This window comes from Conger conger, chromosome 17 (genome assembly GCF_963514075.1).
Source record: "Conger conger chromosome 17, fConCon1.1, whole genome shotgun sequence".
In the NCBI taxonomy this organism is placed as follows: Eukaryota; Metazoa; Chordata; class Actinopteri; order Anguilliformes; family Congridae; genus Conger; species Conger conger.
This window is the reverse complement of record NC_083776.1, coordinates 19,451,068-19,471,895: the sequence shown is the minus strand read 5'-3', so window position 1 is coordinate 19,471,895 and position 20,828 is coordinate 19,451,068. Positions and strand designations below refer to the sequence as shown.

The following is a 20,828-nucleotide window of genomic DNA, read 5'->3' as shown; positions in this document are numbered from 1 at the left end:
TCTTTCCTCTGTCCATCAGTCAGCTCAGTTCTGCTAAAAAAATCTGAATTTATCAGTTTAAATTCAGCAATTAAGAAGTAGGCAGAGCAAGGCATAGGCGTGATCACGAACACCAGTAAGTCCAATGCACCTCACCCCCCCCCCTGTGAGCTTGCAAGATTTCCATTTTCATTTAAAATGTAAAGTTTTTAATGCACTTCTGCTTATGTAAGTACACATATCATACAATGAAATATTATATGCATACAACATGAACACAAAATAGAACATTAAAGGTGGAATTGCAGCCACAAACACCTTCAAACCACAACATTGTTTATCCCTCCCCCTTCTCCTTGAAATCCCATTGGCGGTGGCAATTAGAACTAATTTTCAACCATTGAGGTTTAATTACTGTATAGTTATACAGTGTTTTGGTACAGTATGTCAGGCAGTCAACTGTATATTTTGAAACCCGAATTTAAGGACTATAAACACAGGCAGAGGTCGAGTCAACATATCAGTGAGCCTTTTTGAATGATAGGAAGGGATTTACAATGGTCTTGTAACAATGTTTTAACACAAAGATATTACCTATTGTACCTTTAAGAATGCTTCAGAATAAATGAATACTGCTACAGTTAAAGTTAATTTTAAGAATAGAACTAAGGATAAGGAAGGGGTGAAGGGTAATGTGGAGATACGTGCCCGGGTTTGTATGGAGAACCTCACTCAGTGCACTGTTACTGACGGGTGAAGACAGGACAGGGACTGGGTGCTCCTCCTGGACTGCAGTCTCCCGTGTGGCTGAGGCCCTGCCTGTCAGCTCTAGAGGAGGAGACGCAGTCATGAACTCCCCTCTGCCCTCCAGTGTGGGGAGGCCAGGCCTGCATGTGGGCCTGAGATTATTTATTCATGTTTGACGGTCTGGTTCGTGGGGCTCCAGCCCTGGCACGTCTGTGCGTCTGGACTGGGCCCCGGTAATCGATGGCTGGAGTACGATGGAAAGAGAGAGGATGAAAGACAAAGCCAAAATGAAGACCAAGTACAATACCCAGTCCGCTTAAAACCAGACGTTTTTGTATGCTTGTCTTTCCCCTCGTGTGCCCTGTGACATCAGAGAGGCACACCTGCCCATGGCTGGGCGGCAGGAGAAGAGACTCCTCCCTACCCTCAGCACGTTCAACTAAGCAGCTGATATTTCAAATGGGGACGTTCTCTCTGGTCTCCTCTGTGCTCTGACCCGGAAAATGAGGGAGGCATGTTGTCTCTTATTTCACCATCCATAGATGGCCAGTCTGCAGGGATCTTAACCCTTTAAGTTGAGGTTTTCCCAGGATGTTTTTGTTCCTGAACTCCCTTCCTTTCTATTACCAGTACTGTTTGCTACTTCAGCGTTAGAATGTTCCGTTAAGAACTCTAATCACGTATTTTGATGCCTTATCAAAATTGCTTTACTGTTTGTACTGTTTCTCTTTAGTTAATTTGTGCAAAGTACCTATTGCAGCTAAAGGGCATGAACATATGTTATAGAATATTATTTTTACAGATAATTGTTCACACTGATACATTGTGATCCAATAACAATGAAAAAAAATTAATCTTTCAAAGATTCTGGAAAATGTTTTCTGTTGCTGTTACGCTGGCATACTATGTTTCTTGGCTTCTATTGAAAGAGTTCAGAGGTCCAGAACATGTTTTCTGAACAAGCTAAAAGGTTGAAGATGAATTGGCACTGTGCAGCTATGGAGGTCGTCTTTAAGGGCTTTGAGTTGGGTGGGATGTGGGTGTAGCAGAATTTTGAGAGGGTGTTCGACCATTGGTCTGAGATTGTATATTGTATATTGGGTTTGGTCTGAGAGATGGTTTGGGGATCAGTCACAGAGATGGTTTGGGGTGTAGTCTGAGAGTTGGTTGGGGTGTTATTTGTGAAGTGTTATTTTTGTTTGGTGCATCATGCTCTGTCTGGGAATGTACTGTAGAGAATCACAGCCAAGGTAATATAACTGGAGCTGATACGCCATTCTCCCTCAAACGTGTTGTTGTTTGTGTAGCATGTATTAATAGTGCCCCTAATTCGGTTAGTGCTTAAAAATAAAACGCAGGTGGACCGTGAGGAAACGTCACGGCTGGCTGGTAATCATGCAGTCGGAGCCGAGTGCGGAGTTCAGACCAACCCCGCAGTCTCCTCACCAGTTTCCCCTCACATTGCACACACTCTGCAGTGTATGGTTGCGCTGTTCATACACGTACCTTTCTGTGTTCCTATAATTGCGCACGGTCTGGTCTGGGCCTGTTATTGCACATTTCAGTATATGTTCTTTAGCCCATGGTACTCTCCTTCCCTCAGTGATGCAGGGAAGGCAGCAGGTTTGGCTCTGCCAACCACCGATTATGTGTACCTACTACATCGCACGCAGCTTTTCTTAAATTTGTTTTTAGCAAATCTATCTGTATCTATGTTACTGAGCTAGCGAGTACCAGGGCTTGAACCCCCAACCATCCGGGGTCGAGTCATGTACCTTAACCACTGCTACAGGCTGCCCCTAAAAGACCCATGGTCTGTTCTATGCATTTCCTGTAATTGCACAGGCCCTCTGTATACACGTACAGCAGATTCTAAGCCATCCTTCGAGAGCATAGCCAATCTATCTACACCGTTTTCTCAATGTTAGATGTCAGTCACTGACAGCCTTCTCTATTGTAAACCAATGTTGCACTTATAGTCAGTGAAAGGACACGCAGAAATGAACAGTCCTGAAAGTGTTTATTTGTTAAGTGTCAGCTGGTGGAGATGTGTACCAAAGTCTCCTCGGCCCAAGCACCGAACAACGGCTTACTGTAGATCTGAGAGTACGAATTGCCACAGTGACATCAGAGAGAGGAACAATGGATGTCGATTGCGTGCCATTGCAGTGAATGGTTTCAGGGGATTGTTCTTCTGCTTTGAGACGCGATTGCTCCATTGTGGCTTAAACAGTGCTCTTGTCTGGAAGGATCTGAAGTTCTGCTTTCTGCAGATTTTACATTCTGAAAGCACTTCCATACTGGCTAAAACGGCTACAACAAGTGCCGCAGTTTGGCTAATTACTGAATTAGGCATGTTTGGTCAAACTGGATGATAATTCTTGACATACCCTTTTCTGATCTTAAATTTATGGCTGTATGTAATGTAGAACTAAGACTGGTTTGCAGTGTAGTGCTGAGGTAACTGGTCTTGTGACTGGAAGTCTTGGGAGAACTGAGAGTAATGTGTGGAATGTTAGCTATTTACATAGTTATGGGTTTGCATAAAAGTAAGAGATGTTTTAGATTCTGAGAGTCACAACTACATCTGGTACAGGGCGTTTCTGAAAAACCCTGGAGCAAGGCAGCATCTCTGACAGCTTGCAGAGTCTCTACACACAAGCAGTCTGACTGAACAAGGAAGAGTGCTGCTTGTTCAAATAAATGTAACTTGTTGTAAAAATATATAAACTGTTATATTGAGTTTTACCGCAACCAAATGTTCCACTGGAAAGACCTGGAATATATTGCTAATTAATGGCCCATTAAAGGGTTGGCACTTCAGGCAACAACCCAAATTGCAAATTGAAGGGAACTTGAGCTCAGGAAGTACATTATAGATCAGCAGTGACATTTTCTTCATTACTCCCACAGACTGGTGCACAGTCCAAATGTTGCCTAAATCAGGGGTTCTCATCTTGTCTAAATCAGTGTTTCTCATGTGGTCTAAATCAGGGTTTCTCATCTTGTCTAAATCTGTGTTTCTCATGTTTTTGTTGTAACCAGGAACTTGCACACCTGATTTAATGACTGAACCAATCAAACCACCAGAAAATTGTGTGTGAGTTCCTGGTTACAACAAAAGCCTTCTGGCAAGTGGGTCCTGAGGACTGGAGTTGAGAGAGGTGGTCGCCATTTTAACTCTGCAAGTTGGTTGGTAAACGCCGGTCAGGGACAGTTGATTAACCATGGCGTATGTGTTGTGTGTCTGTGTTTGTTTCAGATGATGAAGCACGCGTGGGACAGCTACAGGCAGTGTGGCTGGGGACACAACGAGCTCAAGCCGCTCTCTAAGAAAGGACATTCCACCAACATCTTCGGTGAGTGGCGCTGGGCAGCAGCAGAGCATAATGGCTAATGTGCTCTCCCTCCTTCTCGACCTGGGTCAAATACATAATTGTTTTGATTGATATTGCCAGCCAAGAGTACCAGAAGGCCGGGTTTACACTTTTTGAGAGTATTTCATAGGTTCTAATACACCAGACAAGCTTAGTGTGGGAAAGTATTTGAATGAAAAGCAATTCCGTATTTGACCCACGTGTGGACTTCCCGTGGCCTCACCCACTGCCAAAAATTTTCAGTTGAACAAATTGGCTATGAAAAGTGTTGTTTGATTTAGCGTTATGGAAGGAGAACGCGTGGTGTATCGGGGATATTGGCACAGCTTTGTGTTGTGCCGGTACCCCCCTCGCTGTGCCAATATCCACAATATACCACAGGTTCGAGTTCCATACCGCTTTTATACAACGGTTACCACATTTATCTTTCAATCCATCAGTTCTGGATGAGATTCTTTGCAGATATTCTATTTTAGGGATTTTCAGCGGTGTACTGTGATTGGGACAGGAGCTGGGGTGGATTTTCTATTCACAGTGATCATATCTAACGCTCATTCCTTCATTATTAATAAGACTTCCTTGGTGCTGTGGTCTGGCTGCCAGTAGAGATGGTGCTTTATTTATCACAGACAGTGATGGACACTGTTCTCCTGTAGGATCTGTATTGATCACAGACAGTGATGGACACTGTTCTCCTGTAGGATCTGTTTTGATCACAGACAGTGATGAACACTGTTCGCCTGTAGGATCTGTATTGATCACAGACAGTGATGGACACTGTTCCCCTGTAGGATCTTTATTGATCACAGACAGTGATGGACACTGTTCCCCTGTAGGATCTTTATTGATCACAGACAGTGATGGACACTGTTCTCCTGTAGGATCTTTATTTATCACAGACAGTGGTGGACACTGTTCTCCTGTAGGATCTTTATTGATCACAGACAGTGATGGACACTGTTCTCCTGTAGGATCTTTATTGATCACAGACAGTGATGGACACTGTTCTGATGTAGGATCTTTATTGATCACAGACAGTGATAGACACTGTTCTCCTGTAGGATCTTTATTGATCACAGACAGTGATGGACCCTGTTCTGATGTAGGATCTTTATTTATCACAGACAGTGATGGACACTGTTCCCCTGTTGGATCTTTATTGATCACAGACAGTGATGGACACTGTTCCCCTCTAGGATCTTTATTGATCACAGACAGTGATGGACACTGTTCTCCTGTAGGATCTTTATTGACCACAGACAGTGATGGACATTTTGAATTTTTGTTGTCTCTGGTGACAAGATGCCGAACAACTGATGTTTACATTTTTGAAAATGTGACGAAGCTTGGCGTAGCCTATCCATGACAATGAATCTCAGTGTTCCATCTGGTTGCCCAGTCAAAGCTGTGTGACAAAGTATGAAAAATGCGTCATTTTCGTCATACAACAAAGTATGCGACAAAGTATAAGGCTTGTTGGTGTGGGTTTTTCTGCATGGCACACTCCTGAAACAGATCTACCCCAGTCTCGTGTCTTTGTTCTCCGCGGCCCATTAATTTCACACGCGGTTCAGTGTTTTAGCCGCTTTCCATTGATTACGTCTCCTACACAACCGTGTTCTAGCCTGTGATCTACCATTAAGAAAGCAATCGGTTGGAAACGGCGCAGTTTAGACAGTGATTAGCTTCTTTAAGTGCCATTCTCCATAAATTTCTGCTTCGGTGTGAAGAGCAGTGTATGGTCGTGCGGTCCTTTGGTGCGTTTTAGAAGCTGAAATTGAGCCGTGATTGATAGCAGGCCGGGGAAGATATAATTGGGGATCCGTGTCAGACAGTGAAGAGATCGATTTCCGCTGCGTCTGAGTTCTACGTGTAATGATGTGAGGTGTCTGCTTTCCACGTTTGTTGAAAGTCTATTCACCGCTCCCGTTGTGCCATGGGTAATTGCGTTTGACAGCGTTTCACACTTCCTCTCGAGGTCCCATGTTAAGATGCTTCTCAAATGTTTTGACATCAGCAGCAAGCCTGCTGCCCAGGTTATGTAATCTAATAAAACATAATTGGAGGAGAATGATGGAATTACATTAGGGGTAGGTTTATGGCTGGTGTAATTTGATCCCTGACTCCATACTCGAAGGTGAGGTAACGTTTTGTGTTCCTCAAAACACGTGGGTAAACATGCCGGTCGTGGAGTTTGAAATTACAGCCTCCCTGTCGCCCCTCCAAAACAGGGTAACTTGAGCTGACGAGGCGCTTATGGGTAATATTTTAGTGTGTAACCCTTTCAGAGTATCCTGTGTCCTTTTTCTTCTGCTCACATCAACGGTTTACCTCCCAGTATTATTAATAATACAATCTTTGTTCTGTTTGCAAAAGGGCAACTATAGTGCAGAACCCTACAGGTCTGCAGTCAGTCTGGTTTAGTGAAGAACCCTACAGGTCTGCAGTCAGTCTGGTTTAGTGAAGAACCCTACAGGTCTGCAGTCAGTCTGGTTTAGTGAAGAACCCTACAGGTCTGCAGTCAGTCTGGTTTGGTGATGAATACGGCAGCCTGTAGCCTAGAGGCGAAGATGCTTGACTGGGACCTGGAAAGTTGGTGGTTCAAGCCCCGGTGTGGCCACAATAAGAACCGCTGGGCCCTTGAGCAAGGCCCTTAACCGCACATTGCTCCAGGGTGATTGTCACCTGGAGCAATGCAGTCGCTTTGGATGTAATTGTGGGCTAAACAACAAATTATGACTATTATGACCAGAAATGCACTGGTCGGAGAGAGCTCCGGCCAGCTGTACAAGGAAACCATAGAAACCATTGCTTGTAATGTTCTGGAATGCCTGCACCCCATGGGAACATGACTAGTTACACTGCTGGGGTTCAGCACGTCCTTTTGGAACTGGTTTTATTCTTCATCAGTATTTAGGTCACATTTGTTTCTGTCCTCTGGCCCAGATGTCAGACATATTTTGAGGCTTCAGCGACAAAACCGGCGTCAGAGGGAGCTGCCGAGTTTTCGCCGTTGACGTTCGACGCCGAGAGGAACTTGGTGACAGTCGCCTAAATTCAGCCTTCCGGATTCAGGTCGTGTTGCTTGGCCTGTTTTTTGCCAGATGTTTGTTGGGCCTTTTAGAACCACACAACTGGATCGGCAGAGATAAAGGGAAAACAGTTTTGTATTTTTACAGCCGTTTAAACAAACAAGGCCAGTGCAGTGGAAACTATGCCTGCAAGCTGTCAGGATAGAGGACGAATGCAGGATTTCAGCGAAGTAACTGAAGAAAACATTTGGGGCCCTTTGAGGTAAAAAACCGGAGGCGCTATCCATCCTGCTGACAGTAACATCGGGGTGGTTTCCCATCCTTCCTCCTCTTCCCAGACCGCTGGAGTGTTTCAGTAAATAAAGTGTGCTGGATAGTGCTCCCGTCTCGAAGAGCAGCAGTTTCTCCTACCCACTGTGTGCCACAGAGTGCCACAGAGGCACAACCGCTCCAACTCACACACACCTCTGAAGTCTCCTCTTCTCCTCCCTCTGTGGTGTCTACCACAGCCTAGCTTTCTGTGGTTCTAGCGTGAGTCTCTTGCATGGAGAAGGGTCTGTCTCAGGTGTACCCCCTGCTGGTAAGGCGAGGTACTGGAGTGTGCTGCTTGCTGTGCTGCTTGCTCCCACGCACAGCCCTTCTCTTTGTATGCAATACGCCCCCCTACGACATTTAACTTTAAACACAGGTCGATGGTGCTGATCTGTGCCTAAGCTCTTGATGTACAATGAGTTTACATCTTGCATGGACTGCTTTTGCCTGGGAATAATGTTACGTAGTGAAACGTCAGGAGCGTAAATCTGAAGGCTGAGTCCTTTTGAGATTCCAAGCTGATGGAGCTCGGAAACACTGCTACACTGCCGCTCATATTGCTGTCGGGCCCTGCCCACAGTAGCACAGTTACTCTCAAGGGTGACACGGTCGTGTTCGTGGTCAGGTTTGGTGAAACGTATAGATTGAACTTGGTCATACTCAGGTTTGGTAAAACTCGATTGGTGATGGTCATATTTTGGCTTGGTGAAACATAGATGAAACAGTGCCGTAGTAAGCTTTGGTGAAACGTAAAGATGGTCCTCGTCAGGTTTGGTGAGACGTATCAACGGAGAAAGGCCACGGTCAGGTTTAGCTAAAAGAAGGAACGCAGTCACGGTTCCATGCATAAACGCGGATCGTGGTGGTTTCGTAGAGCCTAACGTGGGCGCATGGTCATGTTTCATGCAACACACTGAAGGAATGGGGTCATGTTTGGGGTTTGGGGATGGCTCACGTTTCTGGAAGGGGATGGCCAAGGTGTGGCTCTGTCCTCCGGGCTCAGGTCATATTGATCTGGGCTGTGTTACCCTCACTGAGCTGGGAGCGGATGAAAACATCTCACTCTCTAACACCAAGGCCATTGTTTACGATGCCTTTATACAGGTATTCTTTTACCCAAACAGGTCGCCTGTCTTTATTCTGCTTTGTACCATGGTGATGTAGTCGGGTTCTGTAATAACATGAAGAGTATCAGATAGAGCTCACCCAGGCTATGAAACTGCTTTGTTTGTCAATGTAGGACACACTATCTTTTTCTGTAGATGAATTCTGTGATTGTGAAGCAGCATTGAAAAGGACGTGATGCACTGTGATAGGACTCTAATGAAGCTCTACCTTACTGGACTCGCACACGTAGTGGCCTACACGCTATGACTGACATCTCTGTGTGAAATACTAATGCTAATAATGTGCTGAAATATTCAGTTGGGCATTTAGGTGTCCTTTTGTAGATTCTCTCCGAGAAGATCATCCCCACGCTCACAGCCGGTTTCCATTCATCACAGCGCAGTACCTCGGTTAAATATTCATCATCCTATTTGAGTAACAGACAGAGATAGCACGCGTGTAATCTCGGATCGAGAGCGAGAGAGCGAGCGGGGGTTAGCGGACGAGAGCGGGGAAGAGGGAGAGTGACTGACCACCTCCAGTCCTGAGCTTTTACGCCCGGCGTCTCCAGGCTGAATTAATGGAGCTTCACAGTAAATACTCATCAGTCAGTCCTGGGGACTGCCGCATTTTTCTCCAACGCAGTTTAAGCCCTCGGCGTGTCAGAGGGGGGAGACGCAGAACTGAATATCACCTGGAATGATGTCATCCGGCCTTCGGCAGCCCAACTGCTCTTTGTAATCTTGTGATTGTCAGCGTCGTCGGGCGCATATTACGAGGAAGCAAGGCAGTGTGAAAGGTTTTGCCGAAGAGAACGTCTTTTGCTTTTCCCCGCCGTACACAAATCCCAGTTTGTTGAAGTTGTGACTTCAGTTTAATCACACACAAATGGCGTTGTGAGTATGGTTCCGCCACAATTCCATGTAGATGCAATTTTAAATTGTTTCGGGAAAACAAGGATTTAGTGTGTGGTGATTAACTAATGCACATTTACTAGCTGACAGAATCTGCATAGAACATTACTTTGCGCTGAGCCTTTTGATCAGTCATCGGTCAGCCCTCCACTTTGTGAAGTGTCTCGCTGTGCTGCAGTAAATAATGCAGTGCCACTTGTTTCTTAGTGTTTATTTAGTGCCATATGCATACAAAATATGCTCATTTGAAAATGCACTTACCCTTGTTTATCACATTGAGTTGAATATTGGGAAGCGTGTGCGTGTGCAAGATCTGGGTCAAATACGTGGTTGTCTTTGATTTTAAAATACTTTTTTGTGCTCGATTGATCTTGCCTGGTGCAGTTGAGCCAACCAACAGGACCGAACAACAGGTGTTGCACTTTCTGAGAGTATTTCATAGGTTCTAATACACGGACAGGCTCAGTAAAGCGTAGAAAACCAAAACAACTACGTATTTGACCCAGGTCTGGAGTCTCAGTTGCTCCAGAAATAGGCTGAGGCGTAAGGGCACAGCTGTAGCTTGTTGCTATATAGCAGAGTCATGTCATTAGGGTCAGTGTCTCTGCAGGAGAGCCCCTGTCTCCAGGTGTCTCAAAGCTGTTGTTTGTAATGGGCGACTAATTGCACTAATTGCATCACAAAAATATCTCTAACAGCATCCTCGTTTCTGGTTGCTTCCAGTTTCGCCACTCCCTGAATTGAACCGGCAGTTTGAAACTGCAGTGTGGATATGGCATCTGATACAGGATATGCTGTGACACTCATTGGAAATGATAGGACCCCCTCCTCGAGATTCAATCGAATGCAGTTTTAAATTTTATTGGCATAATGGACTCTCCCTTGTATTGGGATACTGATGGAACGCCCTGTCTCATGAGACACAGGTACAAATGAGACAGTCTCACAGTCTCATGAGACACAGGTGTGGATGAGACGCACATTCTCACCCTTCGGATGGTGTGGTGTGTTCCTGCTTCAGGTCCTCTCAGGTCCTACGCCACTTCCACTGCCTGACAGTGATTTGCAGACCAGCATGCACCACACACCTGAACGGAAATAAGAACAAGAAATAGGTGACAGAGCGGGGAAGAGAAAAACGAGCAGTTTCCTCTAAACCCCGCCGAGGTGAATTTGTCTTTCGTGGAAGAATAAATTCCGCTGGTACTGGGGCCTGTAGTTACTGGCGGTCCTTGAAGCGTTCAGGCGGAAGGTACGTTTTAGCAGGATGTTAGTGGGGTTTGAGCCGTCGGTATGTCTGATATCTGTCCTGCTAAACTCATCATTTTCGACCGTGGCATTCTTCTGGGATTTCTTGCAGCACAAATAAGAAATAGCTTTTTCAGCATTGGGAGGCAACTCATTTTCTTTAGAAAGGACTGGAAGAACAGATGGTAAAAACTGCATAACCATTTCTGTGTGGTCAGCTAGCCTCCATTAGCGAGGCTAAGTGTTAGCCTGAGGTTTATAGGTCATGCTGATGTCATACTCAGAGCATGTTTATATTGAACGGAGTCTGCTTAAAGCATCGATTCCTTATGGAGAAGTATTGGCAGATCGATATAAATGCATGGATGTTTTGACCATGGATGGATGTTCTGGTAACATGGGTCCAGTTGTGTTGACCTTCTCAGTCATGGCTTATTTCTACACTCCATGACTACAAATGAATCAATCATTATAATAATCATTGTACCTACTGCTGAGGCAAATAGGGCTATTACTTTGGTGACCATTTAAGATTTGAGTTGTAGACGAGAGATACAGGATTACTCCCGAAAGAATGCAAAAAATGGACATTACACATGCTTTTTCAGGGAAAAGCAATTTGAAGCGGAGTCGGTTGAACATTAGTCACTGAGGTATTAAGAGCAGAAATAACATGTCCTCCGCTCTGAATCCACAGTGGACTAATTGGATGGATTTTCTTTTCCTGTGCCCTACCTGCTGTCAGAAAAACAATTCTACAGCGACAGATTGAATTTTACACTTTGTTAAATCCCACCCCTAAAGTTGCTGTGTACAAACGGTCGCTGCTCGGTGGGTCGGCCCTGTGTCTGATCCCTGGTGACTGAGGCTGGAGGGTTAATGCTCAGGCCTGTATAACTAGCCCCTGGGTCGAGCAAGCTAACGGGCCCATTCCCATTCCAATTATCACCTTGTTACTGACTCCTCCACTCCTCAGTGAGGTGGTGTCAGCTAGGAAACATTATACATGGACCCAGATCAGCAAGGGTCACTCAGTGTGCTCCATTAACCAACTCTGCAGAGGGTTACTATCTGGATTTTCTTTTTTCTGAGGCTGTAAGTCAGTGTTCTTGAAACAACCAGTCGTGATTGTGACCTCAGCTTTCGAATGTTCAGTCGAGCGCATTCAGTCACGTGATCTCACACCTGAAAGGGTTAAGACACGGTAAAGCCTGACTGTGACCTTTCTATTCACTGGTGCCAGCCTGGAACAATGTTGCTCTTTCCTGTTTCACTCATGTCAGAGTCCATCTTATGTGTATTGGAACTGGGCCTTGCTCATCCTCCTTCAGCCTCCCTGGCAGTATGGTGGGGTTTCCAGGGTTATTAAACCTAGTTCACTTGTTGCATTGTGTAAAAGAACCTGTATGAGAACGAACATGAAACACAGCTCTTGTGGGGAGTCCCAGATGCAGCGCTCGAGTTTGAAGGTGAATTGTGCTATAAAATTGTGTATTTTTGGACAATACCAACAGTGGTGAGAAATTCAGTCCGATAAGCATATGGTATAAAACGGGCCACAACGTGGACGGACACACAAAGCCACAAACTGCTCCAGTTTCTGCCTATTTGTCTCGACTTTTCTTTTATTTCTTTTATAGCACCTTTCATACATACAGTGTAGCTCAGTGCTTTCATTCAGCACTAAAATCAAAACAATTATAAAGTCAACGCATTGTAAATAAATGGAACACAGAAATAAAATAGTAAGATTAACAGAAATGAACAAAGACACTCAAAATGACTTTGCAGACCACCAAAGTCCTAACGAGAAAAAGACTATAAAGCGTCAGACCACCGACCCCTCTAAAGACCAGGTTACATTCATCAGTTCAATGCCCACCTCTCAGAACATCCACTGTTTTACATGTTAACTGCTGGAGGATGAACCCTCACTAGTCCAAGCTCAATAAGTTCCTAACTTCCTGATGTTCCGCGAGTCGCCATCTTGTATTACTAAATATGACACTTACATATTCCCCCCATCTCTCTTGTTCACTTTTGCTGTGGTTTTGCAGAAAACCTTGCAATGCCTTGCCATGGTTTTTTTTCACCTGACATTACTGGACGGTTATTTTACTTTAGCTGTTGGCAGTCTATCAGCAGTAGGTTGACCTGACATGGCAGTAAAAACGGCTTGATATCTGTCTGCTGGTAAGTTTTCTGCAAGAACAACTATGGTTTCAGGTCAGGCACTGCATGATCTACAGTGTCAAGCCAGGACAAGGATTTCAGCATGCGCACAGAAAAAAAAAAAAAAAAAAAAAACCTCACCAAGGCTTGTCGTAAATTTGTCGAAAACTCAAGAGACCAATTAAAACGGTTCCACTGGGACTTGTTTTTTGTGTATCCAGTGTTACTGGTTAGCTCACAGGTTTGCGACAGTCATTTGCGTGGTATTCCCACTGCGACATTGACAACGCTCCCGGTCTGCTTTGAGGAGGCAGTTGGGAAAGGTTTGTTCATTTGTTACGGCCACCATTTTGGAATGCAGTGAAACGACCGCCATTGTTGGGAGCTCCATGCACTTGCGTACAGTGTGAGAAGCTGCAGTCCCTTCATATGAAAAAATATCTTGTGTGGGCCTGTGCCCTGTTGTAGCCTGTGTGTAATTTGATTGGCTTGTTGCATCTGTGCGTGGGCAGTGCTGGTAGAATGGCAGTTCAGTGAGAGACATTCTGCTCTGCTGTTGCTTCTTCCAGTGTCAGAATTATCCGGTCAAACTCATTCAGTTAATTTGCTGCCTTTTTGCTGCATTTTGGTTCCATTTTGGGTTGTTTTTTTTTTTTTTTTAATACTTTTTTTTTAACAGCCTTTGAGGGACCCGCATCCAGACTTAAAGGCATTCCTTTAATTATCTATTTAATTAATTAATTATTTATTTAATTAAATACTTTCCCTAATCATGGCATATCATGTCAGGCCGGGCCCCTGCGGTAACTTCAGGGGTCCCCAGGCGTCCAAAGATCCCCTGCTGAAAACGCAGACTCTAAACTGATTACGATTGGGGGCCCTTATCTATCTAATCACAGGCTAATCACAGCTAATTATGTTGATCTGTATTCAGCCGGGGCGGCTGTCTGGACACCACTAATGTTCAGCTGAATAACCGGCTATGGACTGCTGAAACGATGGGGCCCTGCTTACTGCATGGGATTTGCCCGCACACCGGTCGTTTCTATAGGACCATGGAAAGGCAGAGAGCACGCGTCGGTTATTTTTTGAAACTGCTGAAACTGTCAGCGAGTTTTATTTCCACCACCGAGGCTGGCTTCAGTGATATAAGCAGAGATTAGACAAACACTGGTAGGACAACTGTGTTTTGCGCCATTCTAAGAAGTGTTACGCAAGTTCTGTTGTTTTTTTCATTAGGCTGAGATCTTCAGGCAAGCTGTGCATCTTTCTTCCACAACAGCAGGGACGTGAAACAAATTGGCAGTTGGTGGATAGACGCAGCAGATGTTTCGTGTGGGATCCAAATGAATGTTGTAATTTGGTCAGAGTTTTGGCGGAGAGCCTTGCAAGGAGGTTTCCATGGAGAGTTAATCCCAGTGCACTGCGGTTCCGGTTGGTTCTGGTTTTGTTTAAACCGCTTTTCTGAGGACTCTCCCTCTAGGCCCAGTGCGCATCCTCTCTCGTCCGCCAACAGTACGTCTGTCTGCTGGTTTATGAAATAGAGGAAATGAATTCACAAACATGAAATGATTGTATTCCCTGCCACATACGAATCATATTGGAACGGATTTGGCGTAAAAACATGACATAATGAATCTCAAACAAGAGAAAGAGGGGAGAGAGTATGGAGGGAGAAGGCGTGAGTTCAGTTATTGTTTCAAACTAACTTGTACTACTGCATTTTCTGTACCAGCTATGAGACAGAAGAAGAGTGAGATGATATGGGCTGATAGAGTGTCATATTGGCAAGATTTTTCCTTTTTTCTTTTTTTTTAATGCAAGTTTCTGTTGAAGCGGAGAAAGAGGTAACAATGCCTGTGGGTAATTCCAGTAATTTGATGAAATGATGAAATGAGAATGAAAAATGAGAACAGACAGGGTTTCACTGCTTTGCTTTCATAAGGAAAAGTGCCAGTTTGCTCTTAAATAATGCCCACATCTTAGACTGTAAGCATAAAATAGAGCATTAACTCAACCTGCATTAGTCTGTGTTAACAGGACAACAGAACATTCATGAATTTGGATCTCATTAAAGATCAGTTCTTGAAATTCTTAAAATAATAGTTTTCCACGTGAAATTTCTGTATTTTACTGTATCCAAATGAACAGGACATGGCTGCAGCTTAAGCTTCCACTCGAAGGGTAGAACACCACCTTGTTAAATCAGTTCTTGTTGTGCTTATTGTGCTTGTAATGGACGCACCAGGGTGATGTTGACAGAAATGGGTCATCGTTCATTGCTATTAGCATTTAGGCACAGTTGTGAAGCAATGCTTGCACACAGACATCATTTAATCCACCACCTTATTCCCATTAGTACTGGTCTTAACAGGAAATCCATAACGCTCCCAAACAGCGCACTGTAACGATGTCAGAGGCTTTTATAACTGTGTGGTTTCTCGCACGCTTGCTGTTTTGCAAAATGTCTGACTGACTAACTGGTGCTTCAGTGGTAAGCTGCACTTGCTGATGCTTCACCCGTGGAAATGTTTCCACTTCTCAGTTTTGTATGACATCAAACTAAAATGGGCAATATACACTCAGTGAGCAGCAGTTCTGCAGACAGAAATTTCTTGTTAATAAAAGACATAAGAGGAGAAGGGCCAGACTGGTCAAAGCTGACAGAAATGTGATGGTAACACAAATAACCACACATTACAACAGTGGTATGCAGAAGAGCGTTGGATAGGCTACAGCAGCGGAATATCAATAAGTGAGAAAAGTAAGTCTAATAAATACCTAATAAAGTGCTCAATGCGTGTCTGTAGGTTTTACAATTTGAAAAAAGAAAAATAAGCTGTGAGTTCCTAGTCTGAAACATAGATGGACATAAAAGAGGATTTTTGAAGTAAGCAGACCAAACCAAAATGGAGTGTGTGCAAACTCAACCGTGGGCGGCAAACCGAATGGTTCTGTGTTTTCAATGAACAGTTGCCTCTCTAGCTGTCAGATAGAGATGTGTGCAGGACTGCTGGAGATGGAGGTAATTGAAAATAAAGTTTTTGGAAACGCCAGTGAGTGACTGAGTGACTGACTGAAGAGTAAAGGTTTGGAACATTGGAGATGAATGGATGATAAAAGTTTGGGACCTAGGAAATGAATGGTATGATAAAAGAGAGGGACATAGGAGATGAATGGATGATAAAAGAGAGGGACATAGGAGATGAATGGATGATAAAAGTTTGGGACATAGGAGATGAATGGATGATAAAAGTTTGGGACATAGGAGATGAATGGATGATAAAAGAGAGGGACATAGGAGATGAATGGATGATAAAAGTTTGGGACATAGGAGATGAATGAATGATAAAAGAGGGACATAGGAGATGAGTGGATGATAAAAGTTTGGGACATAGGAGATGAATGGATGATAAAAGAGAGGGACATAGGAGATGAATGGATGATAAAAGAGAGGGACATAGGAGATGAATGAATGATAAAAGAGGGACATAGGAGATGAGTGGATGATAAAAGTTTGGGACATAGGAGATGAATGGATGATAAAAGAGAGGGACATAGGAGATGAATGGATGATAAAAGAGAGGGACATAGGAGATGAATGGATGATAAAAGAGAGGGACATAGGAGATGAATGGATGATAAAAGTTTGGGACATAGGAGATGAGTGGATGATAAAAGTTTGGGACATAGGAGATGAATGGATGATAAAAGAGAGGGACATAGGAGATGAATGGATGATAAAAGTTTGGGACATAGGAGAAGAATGGATGATAAAAGTTTAGAACAGGAGATGAATGAATGATAAAAGTTTGGAACATAGGAGATGAATGGATGATAAAAGTTTGGAACAGGAGATGAATATATGATAAAAGAGAGGGACATAGGAGATGAATGGATGATAAAAGTTTGGGACATAGGAGATGAATGGATGATAAAAGAGAGGGACATAGGAGATGAATGGATGATAAAAGTTTGGGACATAGGAGATGAATGGATGATAAAAGAGAGGGACAGGAGATGAATGGATGATAAAAGTTTGGGACAGGAGACGAATGGATGATAAAAGTTTGGGACATAGGAATTAAATGGATGATAAAAGAGAGGGACATAGGAGATGAATGGATGATAAAAGAGAGGGACAAAGGAGATGAATGAGTGATAAAAGCGTGGCGGTGACGTAGCGAGGGGTGGCAGGATGGAAACAGAGCTGCACAGTGGGGACAATGAGAAAGCGTGACGTAGTTAAGAGGTGGAGGTGGAGGCAGAGGTGGCAGAGGAGAGGTAACAGACGGAGCATATGGCTGTGTGACAGGGGTCCTGCTCGGCCCGTGAGGGGGCAGTTTGCCCAGATCTGAAAGATGTTGCAGTGTGGGTATTTTTGGAATGATTTAGGGCTCCTGTCAGTGATGCAGTGAATCTCCAGTCTGTTTAGACAGAGGAGAACCTATTAAAATAGTGAAGTAGCATCCGTCTCCTCTTCCTGGAGTGACTCATATTCTGTCTCTCTGTCTCACACTCTCCGTCGACATCCATGACAAACACATTAAAAATAATAATAGGAAGAATGAAAAGTAAATAAAACACATTTGAAAGATATTTCAGGTCAACCGCAGGCTGGAAAGTTATATTTTGTTTGTTGTTTGCGTGCTTGTTTGTTTGTTTATTTATCTCCCGAGAATGCAGAGAGCTCATATTTAATTCATTGAATCCTTGGGGGGGGGTTACTGAATTAGTGATGAACCCATAGGTGAGGAGAGCTCGCCAAGGCTTTTTCTACACAACCATCTTTCCGTAGCTGCGCATTTCTCTCCTGTAACTGCCTGCTTTAACTGTTTATTGGATGTTTAGATGTTCCTCTGGTTGCAGTATTGTATGAATAATTGAGTATAATTTAATTTATTTTTTTAGAATACTTGCCGGTCCCTTATTAATAATCCATATAGGAGCGGTCCATAGCAGCAGAAACGCCATACTGTAAGAACTGGGGGAAAATATGATGGGGGAATAAAAACGTGTTTCTCATACTAAGAAGTGTGGTTTCCGGAGTCTGAGTCAGTGGGGAGTTCTGAAGTGAAGGGAGAACAGAGTACACGATGAAGAAGAGTGGACTGGCTGGTGCACTACAGTATGCATGTCCTCGGCTCACACTAAACCATGTCCCAGTCTTGCTGCAATGCAGTGCCAATGCTATATTTTTGACGGAACATTCCAGTAGTATCGTGAGGACGTTTTGTGTTAGCCTGGTCTTTTACTTGTTCGGTAAGGCATCTGTAAGCCCATTCTCCAGAGCTCTCTTGGTGTTAGGACAACAATAGAGGCACTTTCTTCATTGTTTTGCTCAACTCCACGGCTGAGCTTAGTACAAAGACCGGAGCCTAAAATGTACTGTACTTGCCTCTGTTTTTGTTTGGTAATGGGATTGTTCTAAGCCAGGAGATCTGCGGTAGGAAGTGCTCCGTTTGTCTTGTTCTGTGAACAGAAATGTGAGTTTGACTGGGTGAAGTAATGGAGAAATATGCAAGTGTTTCTCTGTGTTGCCAAGTTTTCTGTGGTTTTCCCAATCGGCGGATTTTGAGCCTGGTCTCGGGGTTCCGGAGGAGGAGGTGAGGAACGGGGATTTGTCCGAAGGACTTTGAGGGCTCTGCGGAATGTGGCGGTGCAGAGGATTGTGGGAAGGAGTTGATTTTGTGTGTGTGTGTGTGTGTGTGTGTGTATGTGTGTGTGTATGTGTGTGTGTATGTGTGTGTATGTGTGTGTGTGTGTGGGCAGGGGGTGCTTAATGTCCTGCGGCTCTCAAGCCTCCTGGCAGCCCCACACACACACACACACACACACACACACACACACACACACACACACACACACACGCCCCACCCCCTTGGGTCCTGTAGCTGGGCCACTCAGCACACTCTGCATAAAGCCCTGGACACAGTCTCTCAGTGCCACACACTCGTGCCCAGCCCTTATCCTCTTACAGCGCTGGGGGGTTTACTGCGCTCAGGAACCGAGCGGGAAAGAGAGGGAAACTGCGAGAGGATGGAATGCTTGTTGCTGAAGTGATGACAGCTCCATGGTGAAGGAGGTGTCTACGATTACTTTCCATTTTGTTCTTTTGTTCTTTTCTTTTGGTCTCCCTTAACACAGGATCAGGGTTTAGGCATGAGAAAACTGACCTTGTATGTACTCATTTGTGTGTGTGCGTGCGTGCTTGCGTGTCCGTGCTTGCTTGTGTGTGTGTGTCTGTGTGTGTGTGTGTGTGTGTGTGTGTGTGTACACCTGTTTGTGTGTCTGTGCTTGCCTGTGTGTGCAGCTGTGTGAATGCACATGTGTGCACTCACGTACTTGCAGGCATTTTTGCATGTGTGTGTGTGTCTGTATGTGTGTACAAGCTTGCGTGTGTGGGTGTGTGTGTGTGTCTGTGTGCATGTGTGTGTGTGTGTGTGTGTGTGTGTGTGTGTATACACGCTTACTTGTGTGCTTTCTACTCTACTGGCAGTGGGGTCAGAACAGACATTGTGCTTTTACTTGTCAGTTGAATGTAAGACATTCAGGTAGTGCCACTCTCCACCTCTCTGCCTGCACCCGCCCTATGTGGTAATGGTGATGTTGATGGTCTCTCTCAGGAGAGCTGGGTCCAGGGTCAGCCATCTTCCTACGTGAGGAAGTCCTCCTCTGTACTGAGGGCAGAGTGAGCCGTCTCTGCTACACTGCAGCTCTGCTCCACTCTGTTCACACACGTCACACAATCGGTCTATTTATGCTGTTTTACTCTGTGGGCCCAGGAATGATAATATCTGAAACCTACAGTGTTCATTAGGGCTGCGCCATATGAGGGAAATATGCGATATGCCATTACGTTGTTGAATACAGTTGAAATTGTTCTTCCCTCTAGGGTCTTCCAGTGCACTTATCCCTGGTTATGGGTATGCACTTTGCACTTTGTTGTACGTCGCTCTGGATAAGAGCATCTGCCGAATGCCATTAGTGTAATGTAATGTAATGAATATTGCGATGACAATATGACTTGCAATAAATATTGAAGTGTGCGCAGTTCTAATGCGTTTCTGCTTCAGGTCCACTGCTAACACCAACCCAAGACAATGATTGAACAAATTGCACATGAACGGCCAGTTAATTTAACAAAACATCAATTTAAATAAATACTAGTCATCGCAGTTCAAGCAGTCTTTCACCATGTGTTTATCATGCATGTCCATATCTCGATGATGATGAATATACAATATATCGTGTGGCCCTAGTGTTCATACACATTGCACAATCAGTCTATTTATGCTGTTTTGCTCTGTGTCCCTCTACAGAAGGCAGACGATAACATGGGCCTACCTCCAGTAGGATATTGGTGGAAAGCCTCTTTATATGTAAAGGGCCGCTGCATTGCTGTTGTAGCTTTTTAATATCATCCAGGGAAATAAACAATGGCGGCCATCATTCGTGCTTTAATCAGTTTCATTGCTTTGTAATTGTGTTCCCTCTCCTTAGTGGAGATGAATGAGTGGACTGAAACAGTCGGTGCCGGCCGTTGCCAAAGCCACGAGTGCCCACTCGGTAATGTGCTGGCATCCGCAACCGCCGTGGTTCCAGCAGCGCCCTGCACTCCTGCAGTCCGCACTCCTACGCAGTGCGCGGCAGACCTGGGTCACACGCATAATCGCTCCGCATTCAAATGCTTTCCTGCGTTTTCACTGAGCTCGTCTGGCAAATTGGAACTTATGAAATACTCTCAAAAAGTTCAAACCCCACATTCTTGTTCCTCGTGTTTGTCTCTGTTTTTACCAGATAAGATCAGTCGAGCGCAGAACGGTATTTGAATCCAAAACGATTACGTGTTTGACCCGGGTCTGATTCAGTGGAGTTAACGCACTTAATACTAAAGCTGCTACGCAAGGCAGTGCGGCTCGTACGCTGAGGCATACAAT

General features: G+C 44.5%; 1 protein-coding gene across 6 annotated transcripts in view; it reads left to right on the top strand.

The window, feature by feature from the left end:
- Positions 1–20,828, top strand: part of man1a2 (mannosidase, alpha, class 1A, member 2) — a 118,602-nt gene that overhangs the window by 45,162 nt on the left and 52,612 nt on the right. For all 6 annotated transcript variants that reach the window (XM_061226733.1, XM_061226732.1, XM_061226728.1 and 3 more), the window contains one exon: positions 3,989–4,085. In XM_061226733.1, coding sequence (XP_061082717.1) covers positions 3,989–4,085 — 97 coding nt within the window. The remainder of the gene's footprint in view (positions 1–3,988; positions 4,086–20,828) is intronic.